Here is a 14990-nt window from a genome sequence, read left to right on the forward strand (position 1 = left end):
TACAGATAAATTCAATATCACAGGCTATAAACACCATATCAATCAACACACCATTAAAAAATAATATAAAATCTAATAGTTTAAACCCAAATTTCTTACACCAGGCAAGCATAGCCACTAGAATGAGTACAATACACACAAACACACCAGAAGCTGCTTTTAATGAGTTACATAAAAAAAATAAGAACAACATTCAAACCGAAACAGAAACTACACAAGATCATGTTTACTTGTATGAATAGAATATATTTACATGAAAAAAGAAACGAAAGGTGTCAATGGAAACACTTTCTTCATAACAGCGGCAGTATCCCAACATTTTGAACTATCTGTACTGTAAATTAAGACCAAGAAATGAATATTTCTCCTCTTGAACACAAAAGAATTTCTTCAAACTCTATGTGACTAAATTAGCAAATAGTGGATCTTATTGCATAATATAGTTACTTTCCATATGTTTCTTGCACATAATTTTTNCTTTAGGCAAATTTTCCTCTTATACTGATTCATATGGTTATATCTGGATTCAGCCAGAAAATAATGTTTTTATTCAGACATCATATTGTTATTTATCACTATTTTACATATATTTAGAGATTTTACACTTTTCAAGTGTAATATGTTTTAAAAATCCATTTTGAATTTTTTATTTCGTTTTTGGAAAACAATTTAAACTTTTCTTAATCAGCCTTTCGGTGTGTCGAGCCAACCTACATTAAATCCTCACTCTTGAGTTCTTCACCAAAGAAACAAAATAAAAAGATATTTAAATCCATCTTCATTCGTAGTATTTCTCAGATTTTACAATTCTTGAATCCGCACGTTGTGAGAGAACATCCGGGCAGAGTCTCAGCTCCGAAAAACCAGCAAGTCAATCGTTGAACACTTCTGAAAAACAGAAAAATCAGTTTACAGAAAGATCACAAAATTTTAAACTTTCCACAGAAAATCTCTACTTTTGAACCATATCTCAAAGGCTTGTGTGATACGCATAATTTGGCTAAAATGGACATCCACATCAAGTTTCTTCAATGACTTTGAATGCTAAGAATAGCAAATTGTATATCCAGCATATTTTTTACAGATAAATTCAATATCACAGGCTATAAACACCATATCAATCAACACACCATTAAAAAATAATATAAAATCTAATAGTTTAAACCCAAATTTCTTACACCAGGCAAGCATAGCCACTAGAATGAGTACAATACACACAAACACACCAGAAGCTGCTTTTAATGAGTTACATAAAAAAAATAAGAACAACATTCAAACCGAAACAGAAACTACACAAGATCATGTTTACTTGTATGAATAGAATATATTTACATGAAAAAAGAAACGAAAGGTGTCAATGGAAACACTTTCTTCATAACAGCGGCAGTATCCCAACATTTTGAACTATCTGTACTGTAAATTAAGACCAAGAAATGAATATTTCTCCTCTTGAACACAAAAGAATTTCTTCAAACTCTATGTGACTAAATTAGCAAATAGTGGATCTTATTGCATAATATAGTTACTTTCCATATGTTTCTTGCACATAATTTTTCCCCTTTGCAAAGATTTTTTTTTCTTTAGAAACAAAGTATTTTCTCACCTGTTAAGCATTCACTTCCTTTACAAGCAACAACCAAACCAAAATCCTCCACTTTAGAGATTATTTTCTTTGATAAGTTTGGTCAACAGGGTAGTCAATAGGGCATCCCTCCTCTCGGCTCGTCTTTCTTCTTTCATCCTCCTTTGTTCCTCTTTCTCCCTCCAAGCCTGTTCAACCATTAACATCTCCCTCTCATGTTTCTCCATTCTCTGCCTCCATTCCTGCTCAAGCAATTGCCGCTCTCGCGCACGCCTCTCCATCATCTCCCTCCACTCCATCTCCATCCTTTGTTGCTTCTCAAAAAATTCTTTAAGCAATTCCTCGATTCTTCCACCACTACTGCCAGCTCTCGAAGACTTATCCGAAACATTTCTTTCAATCTTCCTCTTCCGAGAATTACCTCTAGCAGGCACCTCCTCCTCATTTTCATAGTCCTCATCAACATCTTCCTCATCAGACAATTCATCTGAATACCTATTACCACTCAATTTCTTCCCCCTTTTCTCCGATTGAGAAAGTAACCTCTGCATGTTTTTTGCTCTTTCAGTAAATACTGCATGCATTTCATCAAAGAATGGACATTGCCGCCCACTCTCCGGATCAGATGTCTCCTTGCCCTGCATAAATTAAACCTCATTGACTCATTGTCCAATATCAATTTCACATTAACATAAATGTGAAGAATTTCAATTAGTCTGCCCTAAACACTAATTCTGATTCCATCCACACACATTATTTACATAATATTACATATGACGATGCATTTACACAACCAAAATTTTTATGTTTCTTTTAAAACACTTTTAGAATGGAACTTATATGAAAATGTTAAAACTAATTAAAACTCATAAAATCCTTAAAACTTAAAAGGGGTGCTGAATTTCATTACCTTGTAGCGATTGAGAAGGTTTTTCCATTTGCATTTACATTGATCGGGAGTCCTGGAATAGCCTTTCTCTTTCATTTTAAAACTAACAATTTCCCATACTGTTTTGTTCCGTTTGATTCCAGTGAATTCTCTTTCAATTTCTCCACGAATTAGTATCAAATCCCGAGTCTCCTCGTCACCCCACTGGGCTTGCATTCTGATGCCCTCTTCCCCAATCCCCGAAAATCGACGCTAGGGTTTTTTCATTGGAAGAATTGAACTCAGTCTTACGCCGTCGTTTTAAACCAAAGTTTTAACCTCCGTGTCACTGTTCAGTATTTAATTAATTTAATCTCGCAATTCCCGGGAATTGCAAGGAAATTTACTAGCGAAATTCCGTAATTACCCCTTATAAGACAAACTCACAGGCCATGTTTTGCTGAAGAAGATAAATCGACATGGAAAAATTCATTAATTTAGCTTAGATCGTGCAAGATGGGCTATTGGTTCATAATAAAATCATGAATTGCAAACTGTAAAGCTTGACCCTTTGTTTGACTATATCGAATCTAATTGTAAAACTTTATGCTACTTTTATGTTTCTATTTGCTTGTTATTTTACACTAAATTTTGAATCTCAATCATCCAAAACGACTAAAATTTGTGTTATAATTTGTATAAAAAATTATGGTGCTCCCAAAATATATTGCTTGATGAGGGTGAGCAGAATTAAATATCCCTTGGACAATGTATGGCAACTTTATCAAGCTCATCGCCGAAGAATTAAAGGTTTCATTCATATCATCATTCATCTACACCCTATTTTATCTACGTCATAATTTATCTAAGATCATAAATCTTACATAGATTATAACTCTTACCCCTAGAAAGTCAAGTAAATTAGGATTTTCCTATTTACTAAAACTTTGTCATTAGGCTCACTATATATAACATAGGTCATGTCTACTTGCTAACCACTATCATTTTTGCCGTAGTTTTAGTCTTCAATGAAACTCCGGTAACCTTTCCTCTTCATCAAAGTATCTACAATAGACATCACACTGGTGATCCTTGTGAGTTTCGCGTTTACTTTATTGTGTGTCCAAGTCCAATAGATCCATAGTTCCTCAACATTACAGAATCCGCCCATTCCGTGCCCTAGATATTTACCATGTACAAACAATAAAGAAGTGAAGTGGGTAGGGAAGGGTTTAGGGTTGCGTTTAATTAAAGCTGTCTTCTTCACTGAAAAACAAGTAACAATGAGTCCAGCATATGCAGTCCATTTATGGGGGCGGGGGCTCATAAATGGAAAGCATTAAATTTGGTTTGAAAGAAGAGAAGGGTTTTGGCTCTTGAGTGATTGGGAAGTCGAAGTTGGCCTTTTCACTTCTAATTCCAACAAGCTTGATAGCTGTCATCTTTAGAATTTAGATTTCTTTCTTCAAAATCACAGTTTGCTCATCTAAACATCCTTCGTATAAAAATACTATAAGAACCCAAAAGAATTTATTCTACATCCCCACCAACCTTTTGCTCAAGATAAGTCAACTTTATCATACCTGAAATATACATACTCGTTTGAAGACATTCACGAGATGAACATATTAATATCAACGTAGTGGTTTGGTTGTGACAATTATTTTCATAAGATGGTAATGTTCTATCTTTTAGCTTTGGTGTTGTCAGTCCATATCTCATAATGAACCAAAATATACGTCTCCATTGGTGAACTATTCATTATCACAAAGTCTTTATTGGTGGACTTTCAAGTGGCGGAGTAGTTAGGTTCAATCAATATATGGGTAGTTGAAAATTTATTTAACTTTTTAAAATTATGAATAAACAAAGACATTTCATAGTTTCTAAAACAAGTGGGAGTACATTGATTAAAACTAAAACCTAGTGGGCGTAAAATGTAATTTACTATAATGAATAAATAATTGACGTCAGTGCAAGCGCAAGTGAATGCCATGGACCACACGTGAGAAGAGACCCAGATTTCAGCATCTCATCTCAATTCTCATCTTAGCCTTTTTCACTCACGACAAAGGCTACTTTACGTGGGAAAAGGGCATATCGTGCATGAGATGCCCTTTTCCCAATCACACGCTACTTTACGTGTCTTTGCATGTGTGGTGAGGTTCACTGAACATGAAGTCATGATTCATGAACCCTAACCCGCTGTCTCCTTCTCATATCATCTCATCTCATGCACGATATGATATTTTATATTTTAGATTTTCACTATACCTTCCCCAAGTCACCGAAAACATATACGAGAATCTATTTACCTCAAGAGGCCGTTTAATCGGAAGTTATATGAGATTACTAAAATTAAAATTAAGTCATCATATATTACTTAATTATCATGTTTGGTTTGTTAAATAGTATAAGATTTTAATAATTTTAAAATACTAAATTATCTCTATTTTCTTAGGTATTGTAAGGCTATTTGGGTAATTTTTTTTTTGTTACAATTATATCCCTTATTAATAAAATTTTAGGACAATAATACCTTTATTTTTAAATTTATTTACATGAATCTTACTTTTATCATTTCACCCCAATTAATTAACTTTTTGGATAAAATTACCCTTGAAATAAAAACAAATTTCAGCTAACCCAAGCCACCATCCCCACCCACCTGCTGCCGCCAACCAAACCATCGCTGGCCATCGCAGGAAGTCGTCGGAAGTCACCTGGAGTCGCTTTGAGCACCCCACTATGACCGGAAGGCCCCGATATGGCCATTTTTGGCCATATTGATGGCTGAAAAAGCCATATTGGGAGCAGATCTGGCCGGATATGGCCATTTTTTGCCATCAATATGGCTAGAAACGGCCATATCGGAGCCTCATGGTCACTATGAGCTACTTACAGTGACTTTTGGAGACTTCTGACTGTGATTTGCAGTAGTGGCAGGGGGTGGGGGTGGGGGTGGGGGTGGGGGCAGGGGTGATTTTGTCATAAATTAAAGTTTTATATAAGTGGGGGTGTTTTAGCTAAATCTAAAATATTGGGGGTTAAAAAAATTATTCAAAAATTAATAATAAAAATAATATTATATTAATATTTAAAAAGAGGGCAATTTAGTAATTTAGATAACATACCTACCAATTTATTCCCCATAACCAAACATATTAATATAACATACGCACCAACTAACCAAACACATTTTCCTAAATATTTTCAATAATCTTTTTGGTAATATAAAATTCTAGTAATTCAATATTCTCTGAACCAAACACACCCTGAAGATTATTGAGAATCTTTATGAAAATGTGTTTTGTTAGTTGGAATAAATGGGTAGGTATGTTATATTAATATGTTTGGTTAGGAGGAATAAATTGGTGAGTATGTTATTTAAATTACTAAATTGCATTCTTTTTAAATATTAATATAATATTATTTTTATTATTAATTTTTAAATAATTTTTTTAACCCCCAATATTTAAAATTTAGCTAAAACACCCCGCTTATATAAAAATTTAATTTATAACAAAATCATCCCCACCACCCTGCCACCATCACAAACCATAGTTGGAAGTCGTCGAAAGTCGCTTGGAGTCACCGTGAGCAGCCCACCATGACCGGGAGGCCCCAATATGGCCGTTTCTAGCCATATTGATGGTTGAAAACGGCCATATCAAACTAGATCTGGTTGTTAATGGCTAGATCCCTAGCCATTATCGGCCAGATCTGGGCAAGATATGGCCGTTAACGACCATATCTCATTCAGATATGGCCGCTAAAGGCCAAGGGTCTGGCTGTTAACATCCAAACCCATCAATCTGGCCGGAAATGGCCAAAATAGTTCTGGCCAGATTTGCTCCCGATATGGCCTTTTCGGCCATCAATATGGCTAGAAACAGCCATATCGGAGCCTCCCGGTAATGGTGGGCTACTCCCGGTGACTCCCAGCGACTTCCCACGGCAACTGGTAGTGGTTTGGCTGGCAGCAGGTGGGTAGGGGTGGTGGCTTGGGTAAGTTGAAATTTGTTTTGATTTCAAGGGTAATTCTGTCCAAAAAGTTAATTAATTGGGGTGAAATAGTAAAAGCAAAATTCATGTAAATAAAATTAAAAATAAAGGCATTATTATCCTAAAGTTTTATTAATAAGGGATAGAATTGTAACAAAAAAAATTACTTTGATAATCTTATAATACCTAAGAAAATAGAGGTAATCAAATTACCTCCATATTACCAACAATAACTATTATTGGTATTTGAAGATTACCGAAATCTTATATTACTTGACAATCAAATGTGGTAATCAAGTAATATAAGATGACATAACCCAAGTAATCTCACATAACCCCCAACCAAACGCCCCGTTATAGTCATAGGAATAACCCTATTTATTAGTTCCAACTTGGGTCAGCTATAAATAAGAATAAATTTTATTTTGTAATAAGTTATAATTTTTCTAGGTCTCATCTTAAGGAACTTACCTCTCCATTGTAATAATTATATATATATTGTAAAAATTATACGCTATGTTACATTAAAGGTTTAAGATGAAATAAAATATTTATCTAAAGTCATTCAGGTCAATGATTTATACTTTAGAGATGTTACCACACCTTTCATCTCCTGAGTACATAATAAATCGCCAACATAGACATCTTCTTGTTGAAGCCAAAATATTTCTAGCTCTCAAACATGTTTAAAGCTTATCGGCACGAAGCTTTTGGTATTTTCATACTATCATCCTCAGGATTATCTCCTTCCTCTTTTTATCTAATTCCAATAATGATTTTTTCTTCAGTTAAAGCATACACGACTTATTGCTCATTTGGATAATTGAAGAAGACATTAATATCAATTTGACTAGAGTAATGAAGTCATCAAATCTGATCACTCAATTTTGCAATGACTCTTTGATACTGATTTCTATACTATCCTAATGCTATTGAAACAATAAATTCTAATTCTAATTCTACTAAAACATGAATTATAAAATAAGAAATGAATACAATAATTTTTAAATCAAAACAATAATTCTTATAACTACACTTCTATTAAGTCATAACCTCTAACATTATGACTATATAGAGGTTCTACTGTATTATACAAATTAAAAATATATATACAGTAAAACCTCTCTATAGTGATACTCTATATAGGAATAAACTCTACATAGTCATAAAAAATTCTAGTCTCAATTTGGGATAATTATAAATAAGAATAAACTCTACATTGTAATAAGTTATAATTTTTCTAATTTCTGTCTTAAGAAACGTTGCCTCCACCTAGTCATAATTATCTGTATATTACCAAAAAATATATGTTATGTTATGTTACATTAAATATTCAATATAAAATAAAATATTTATCTAAAGTTGTTTGGGACAATGATTTATATTTTAGAGTTGTTACCACATCTTTTACCTTGCTAGAATGTAATAACTTGCTAGCATAGACACCTTCTTATTGAAGCCAAAATATTGTTAGCTTCTTAAGCATGTTTAGAGCTTCATGGCACGAAACTTTTTGTATTTCCGTACTATCATCTTTAGAATTATTTTCTTTATCTTCTTGTTTAGTTGTAGCAATGATTTCTTCTTTGGTTAAAGCATACACGATTTGTTGCTCATTTGGATGATCGAGAGAGACATTAATATCCATTAGATTAGTGTAGTGAAATTGTTGAATCTGATCACTCAATTTTGCAATGACTCTTTTATTTTCCTCATCCACTTCATTTGTAACTTGCAATTCATCGAAATTGGGGGTCCTAATTTTACAATGCTTAAAACCATTGACAATTGTTTGTGGCTTTACATCAATTGACCATACATCAACTGCATTTATAGTTTTATCAATGACATATCTTTGCTGGTTCCAAAACACGGTCTTTTATCCATTCCAAAAGTAGGCAATTGAAACGCTGAATTGAAATCTGAATACTACTAAAATATGAATTGAAATCCTAATACTGTACTACTAAAACATGAGTTAAAAAATAAGAAATCAAAACTATAATTTTTGTAACTACACCTCCATTAAGTTATAACCTCCTTATAGTAATAAAATTAGTTAATCCCACCATTATGATTATAGAGAGGTTTTACTGTATATATATAATTTGATCTTACTCTTTTTTTCTTTTTGCGTGCATCTCAACTAATCTCTAGGACCCATTGAATACCCTACAAGTCTTTAGTAACCTTGATGTCTGAGTCAACTTGCATATACCTAAACTAATCTTTGGAGTTTATTGAACGTTATCATGGTAAGTGGTCCTAAAGTTTGAACCAAATAATTCAAGGAAGGGAACAAACCTCCTTAATAGTGGGGTTTGAGCTCGAAGGTTTGTTAAAAAATTTATTAATCATTTATTTTATCCTTCTACAAATTAAAAGTATAAAGACGTGATCACATGCCTCTGATGAAAGCCAATTTGTTTTTATTGAAAAAGATCTATTTCAACATAATCGAAAATTCAAGATGGATGTGATTTAAACTCAACAATTATGGTAATATTTAAAAAAAATAAAAAATAAATGCGGTAATGATTTATCGAATGAAATGATATGATGCCTTTTTCATTATTTTCTAATTTAAATGAAAAAAAATCAAAGAAGGTCAACATTATATATAGAAATAGAAAAAACTATATAGCAAAAAAAGGTATTAGAAAAGTCTCATTCAGACAAAGTCTTTTATACTTTTTAATAATGTCACGTAATCAAATAAAATAAACCCAATTTTAACTCCTATTAGGAAAATAAAATTCTTCCATTCAAAGCAAATCTTTTCTCCTTCTCACGCCCACACCACACATCCATTCCTAAAGTCTAAATCAACCTTTCTCTTTGGTTTTGTGATCCTATGCATGCCACGTGTTCCTACACACTTTTAATTTTTTGTTCTCAATTTTTAGCCCAGACAGTTCAGTTTATCATCCGTATTTTTTCATGTTTCTTCTACTAGTAAGCTTATCGCCTTATCCACACCAAAACTATGCCGTATTGACAATGACAAACAATTCTAGTTGGCCAATGAACATTTTTTCTCCATTATTATTTCCTAATAATTTAAAAATTCATCTTCAAAATTGGTCATTTTAATCGTCTAAGGTAATTATATAATCATTGATATGATGATAATTTATAATATTACATACCCTATAACAATAAACGATCACGACACGATATCAATATATATGATCGTTGTTAAATATCGTGGGTTGGATAATTAAGCATTTGTGTCAATTCATTTAACATATTTTTAAATATTATAAGAAATAAGCGCAATTTTATAATTATGAAAAAAAAAAAAAAAATTTGATGTCAAATTGTCAATCTCTAATTTTTATTATTTATTTGTTAAAATGGGTAGAATTTTGTTAAATGGATTTAAGTTTAGTTGAATTCTTTGAATGACTTAAATCTTTTACATTGTAGATGGTAAAATCTACGGTCACAAATACAGGGTCGAATCTAGTCGTACGGGCCATTGGCAACCTAATGGACCTACGAGGGAAGTAGCAAAGGGCGTGGAGCTTGAGACGGAATGATGCTATGGTTTTAGGGCAGAATGCTAGGGCTTCGGGCGATCCCCCATGGGAGAGTTTGCCTCTGTTTATATAGTGAACCTTGAGTGTTCCCATCCCAAAAGGATCCTGAGTCCTATCTTTGGAGGAGTTCTTTTCCTGGAAGAGATATGATTCCTCGCCTTTATCGGATTAGACTCACCAATTTCGGGGAGAATCTAGGTCTTACCCGAAGAAGAAGCAGAATTGGATTATGATTCTCTGTTTATTGGACTGCTGTGGGCTGATGGGTCGAAACCTAGTCAAGCTTAATTTGCAGGGTAGCCCAACTCGAGGAGAGGGCAGTTCGCAAAGTAGATTTAAGCGTGGGCCCAACCAGAATTGGGCTAAGGCCTTGGGCTGTAGCATGTTTATTTTGTTGTTGGGCCTCGTTAGGCCCAATACGGTTTTTGGCCCATACAGTTTGTCGCCCACTTTCTAAGTTAATGGGTATTTAGCTTAGAGAGTAGGTTCATTCGCTTGCAGGCGTGAATCGAGCAAGTCGATGTCCTTTCGGAGAGGGTTTGATCCAAAGTATTTGTCATTGTCATAGAGACGCAGACTGTTCGGCTTGATTCGCGTGAACCATATGAGATCGCTCGGCTCACGATGCTTGATGGGGATGGATAGCCAAACAAGGTTGCTAAGGCATTTGAACGGTTCAGTCGGGTTGTTTGAGGCATATTCATCCTGAGTCGAACAGTGCGCGAAGTGTGAAGAAGCAACATCGTAGCCTATGGTTCGGTGATGGCGGGATCAGTCAGTCATGCTCGGTGGAGCAGAGCCGAGCCATTTGTTGTGGCTTTGGGGTAATATCAGATGGTCTATGCAAGGTTAAGCAGACTTGAATATCGGCTCGGCTACGCTTATTTTGGGAAGGAACGAAAGTCGAGCGGAGGGTGGCTTTGTTGTCTTTATTAATCGTCAGGCAGAGCTGGGAGGACAATCAAAGTAGGTAATTTGTTCCAAGACGCCTTAGGGAGCCGTGTCGAATGGCGAGTGAACCTGTAGGTCACCACGCATCATTGCTTCGACTAGAGCTGCATTTATTAGGTGTCATGTATTCTCTCTCCTTGTCTTTTTAGTTCCTTTTCTTTTAAATCCGTCTTCTCCTTCTACACGCACAGTCGGCTTTTGGCGAGAGGTATTCGTTTTCTTCGTTTCTTCATACGGGATTTCTAGCCGCCATTTCTAAGGTAATTTCCAATCTTTTCTTCGTCTGGTTCCTGCCTATTCGTCTTTGGTCGCCGCTTCAAGGAATTTGGATTGTTTTCGATCGGTTTTGAGAGTAGTTTGGTGAAAATTTGTGATGAATGGTGTAAGAGTTTGGTGATTTCTGGAGACTGTAAACGTGTTTGCTGAAATCGATTTTGGGAAGAGTGAGGGGTTTTTGCGAAAAGTTCTGGTGAGGAGGACGAGTTTGGGGATATTCGGAGACTCCGTTCGGCTCCTCTTTGTGTGATCTGCTATACCGAGCCTAGGCATGTTGGTTTGGTTGATTATCAGCATAGATTACGGTTGGGGCCTAACAATATAAAGGGTAGCCGAGCTGAGCAGTTTGCATCTATTCGGCGGAGATAACGATAATTTTGCAACACTGTTAGTGATAAAGGGCCGACCAAAGCAGAGCCGACCTGATTTGTTATTGGTCGCATTTGGTGATAGAACTGAATACCGATGTCTGGGGATGATAAGTATGAGAGGGCTCTCACCATGGTTGTGCTCCCCGAAGGTGACGCGTAGGCTCCAACAGAGGGTGTGAGTGTAGCCTTCCATGTGTGGTGTATGCTTAGGGATCAAGGTGCCAAGCCGAGCAACGATGACTCAAGTAGTGTGGATTTGGACGATGACTCTGAATTTGGTATTGAGCCTGAGGTTGATCGTCCTTTTACGAGTTATATGCCATCAACAAGTGGTGGCAATGGCGATGAGCCAAGCTATCCCAGGGCGGTATGCTGACTTATAAACTGCCATCCAGGCTTGTCCAAGAAGAGATGTCGAGGCTCAGGTATCTCTACAAGATACCAGAGTCTGTAGAGGATTAGGGCCCCCACCAGATATGAGAGGGTTGACTGGTCCATGTCGGGTTGGATTAGTATGTATGAGTAGACTATGATTGAGGAAATGCGGTTCCCCATACCAAGGCTGGTGCGGGAGGTGTTGAACCATTATTTGATTGCTCTCAGCCAGTTGACGCCGAATGCGTGAAGGTTGCTACTATCACTAGAGTGCTTATGCATGGGATTACAAATAGAGTTCGGGGTGATGGATTTGCTCTATACCTACTACATTAAGGAGCATGACAAAGAGAGGGGCCGATATCTTTTTATGCTGTAGCATAGTCGCAAACACTTGGTTACGGGGCTTAAGACTTATGATAAAAAATGGAAGGATGCATACTTTTTGTTAGGGGGTTGGTCTTTGGTGAGAGTGGCGCCAAGTAGGAGTGGAAAAAACCGGTTAATTGAACCAGTTTTCAGTTTCAAAAAAAAATTGAACTGAAACCGATCCAGTTTCGATTATAAACAAGTTTAAAACCGAACCAAAAATTCGGTTCGGTTAACCAGTTAACCGGTTAATTATGATGGACTGCATTTGTTCGACCCAATTCGGTCAAACCCTCCACTTTGGCCCTTTTTTTTTTCCAGGTTTTTTTTTTTTTAACTTGAATTAAAGTTATATTTATTGTAATTGAATAATTTGAATTAATATAATTTTAATGTACATCAAGTATTAATAATTTAAAATTACATTAGTGAAGACCTAGGGATAATTTTTTTAAAAATGCGCAAAATATAAAATTATTTTTTAAAAAATTGAATTTTGGAAAATGCGCATTAGTGAAGACCTAGGGATAAATTTTTTAGAAATTGAAAAATATAATTTTTTTTTTTATTCATTAAACCGGTTTAAAAATCTGGTTCGGTTAACTGTTTTTGTTATTTCAAAAAACCAAAACCAAACCGAGTATTTGGTTTACAAAACATGGCAAATCAAAATCGAACCAAAATCGAAAAAAAATCGAATTTTCGGTCCGATTTTCGGTTTTTTTTTTTTCCACCCCTAGCACCAAGGAAATTCCTTTCTATTGGCAAGCAACATGTGAGTATCCTTTGCGTTTTTTGTTATTCTCTGGCGTACTGAGTCTTATTGTTCCTTCTTTTGCAGACTTATCCTATAACCGAGCGTTGCCGGGGCTGCTCGTTGAGGAGAAAAGCAGAGTCATTCTTGAGCTTCCTGATTGGGAGAGGGATTATCGCCACGTGCTATTAGAATTGAGTTTGAGGCAGAGCCACTTGTGGAGATACATTCCAAAAATACAGCAAGGTATCCTATTTCCGTCTTGGGAGCTGTTGTTGTATACCTTGTTGGTTCGGTACTGCAACATCCTTATCTTTGGTAAGTCATCTCTCCACCCTCTAACTCCCGAGGAATTCTCCCTTGCAGAGGAGAGAATGAAGAGGACCTTCCAAGTGTCAAGCGCTAAAGAACTGCAGGAGAGGCATCGGGCCGAGAAGGGGAAGAACAGGAAGAGGTTGGAGTTGGTTGCAGGTTTGTCTAGTGCCACTGATGTTGTCCCATCCAGCTCTGTGAAGCTATCTGCACAGAGGGTGGAACCGTCCCAAAAAGCTACGATTCCTAATGATGAGGAGTCATTGTCTCGTTGAAGATAGTTATATTGTCGACTGCCTTAGCTTATTCTGACACATCCTTTGTCAGTGGAGTGATGGATTCGCTGCTATTGTCGGAGGATGAGCACCGGCTGAGCGAGATTGGCGTCCATCAGGCGGCCGACTAGTTTTCCACCCATTTGTTCTAGGTATTTGGCCCAAGCCGAGCCGACTGGTTTTTTTTTTTTACTTACTCGAGCTGACTATCTTGGTTATAGGAGGTTGCCGATGGGATGCATTTGAAGAAATTGGTGTCCGCTCAGGAGAAGCGGAACCAAGACTTGGCTAACATGAACTCTTAGCTTAGGAAATAGTTGGTCAAGGTAGGAGAAAAAGCAAACGAGTTACGTGAGAGCTGAGCCAACATCACATCCCAATTGCAACAAGCCCGAGCCGAGCTGGAGCCTAGCCAGACGGAGTGAGAAGTTGAGAGAGCTGCCTTATTGAAAAGGCTAGAATTTGTGGCCACCAAGGCTGTTTTGAAGACCAGAGCCGAGCTAATGGAGGATTTCAAGGCCGGCAAGCAAAATGAATGGGATCCAGACAAAGAGATCGATATGTACAAGTCTTTCCTAGTGGATCTGGAAGAAAACGCTAAACAGGATATGGGTGGTATCGAGCCAGTGACACGACGAGAAGATTCAGTCGGCTTAGAGACTCCGTTGGAGGAGCCGAGTGATGATTGGCGTGACTCTGGGGGCCAACTGCCACAACTTGAGGATGAGCCTGGTATCGGAGAGACTCAGCCATCGGCGGACAGGGCAGGGCTGAGTGACAAGGGTGATACGGACGTATTGCACTAGGTTCACTTTGTATTTATGTCTTGGCTTGATGCCTTTGTATTCGGGGTGCTAAGTGCACTGGACGATGTAATTTACCTTTGACTTATCTATTATCATTTTGCATGTTAGCGCGTTTTTTTTTTTTTTTTTTTGCAAACGTTTTCGTACATTTTGTTTACATGCTTTGGTCGAGTGCGACACTGAACGTGTGTGAAAGGTGTGACCCTTATTGTCCTTGAGGCGCTTGTCTTTGCAGATGGTATCTCGTATCTTCATTTATTAATGAGTAAATAAAACAAAGTAACAAAGGTATATGAGAAAACGAAAGAGAAATAAAGGAAAAGGAAACATAGGCCACCCTTGGGGCAGAGTTTATTTGGACGGAACCAAGGGAGTGGACAAGCCTACTCTGTCTCCCGTTCGATAGGATTTCTTCGGGTTGCAAAGTAGGACCGAGTGATTTCAGAAATGATAGGCTTTCAAGTGAGTCATATTCCAACTGTTAGTGATGCTCTTTCCCTCTGG

The 14990-nt window shown here is 36.6% G+C and overlaps 1 protein-coding gene across 2 annotated transcripts; it reads right to left on the bottom strand.

The window, feature by feature from the left end:
* Positions 1-628: 628 nt before the first annotated feature.
* Positions 629-2764, bottom strand: LOC116147002 (trihelix transcription factor GT-3b-like). 2 transcript variants are annotated; one of them, XR_004130601.1, is made up of 3 exons: positions 2493-2764; positions 1604-2220; positions 629-888 (listed from the first exon to the last, which is right to left on the bottom strand). XR_004130601.1 is itself a non-coding variant. In XM_031432427.1 (2 exons), exons 1-2 carry the CDS (start codon positions 2685-2687, stop codon positions 1657-1659), a joined length of 759 nt encoding a protein of 252 aa, XP_031288287.1. In that variant the 5' UTR covers positions 2688-2764; the 3' UTR covers positions 1116-1656. The 2 variants fall into 2 exon arrangements, 1 of the variants encoding a protein (XP_031288287.1); XM_031432427.1 differs by lacking the exon at positions 629-888 and having other exon boundaries at positions 1116-2220.
* Positions 2765-14990: the final 12226 nt, after the last annotated feature.

Source organism: Pistacia vera, unplaced genomic scaffold, assembly GCF_008641045.1.
Source record: "Pistacia vera cultivar Batoury unplaced genomic scaffold, PisVer_v2 Contig487, whole genome shotgun sequence".
Taxonomy (NCBI): Eukaryota; Viridiplantae; Streptophyta; class Magnoliopsida; order Sapindales; family Anacardiaceae; genus Pistacia; species Pistacia vera.

Bases quoted from the DNA above. Each gene is read 5' to 3' on its own strand.
- LOC116147002 (XM_031432427.1), bottom strand. From the start codon at position 2,687: ATGCAAGCCCAGTGGGGTGACGAGGAGACTCGGGATTTGATACTAATT. The intron at 2,221-2,492 runs GTAATGAAATTC...TAATTTATGCAG, and splicing joins ACCTTCTCAATCGCTACAAG to GGCAAGGAGACATCTGATCC.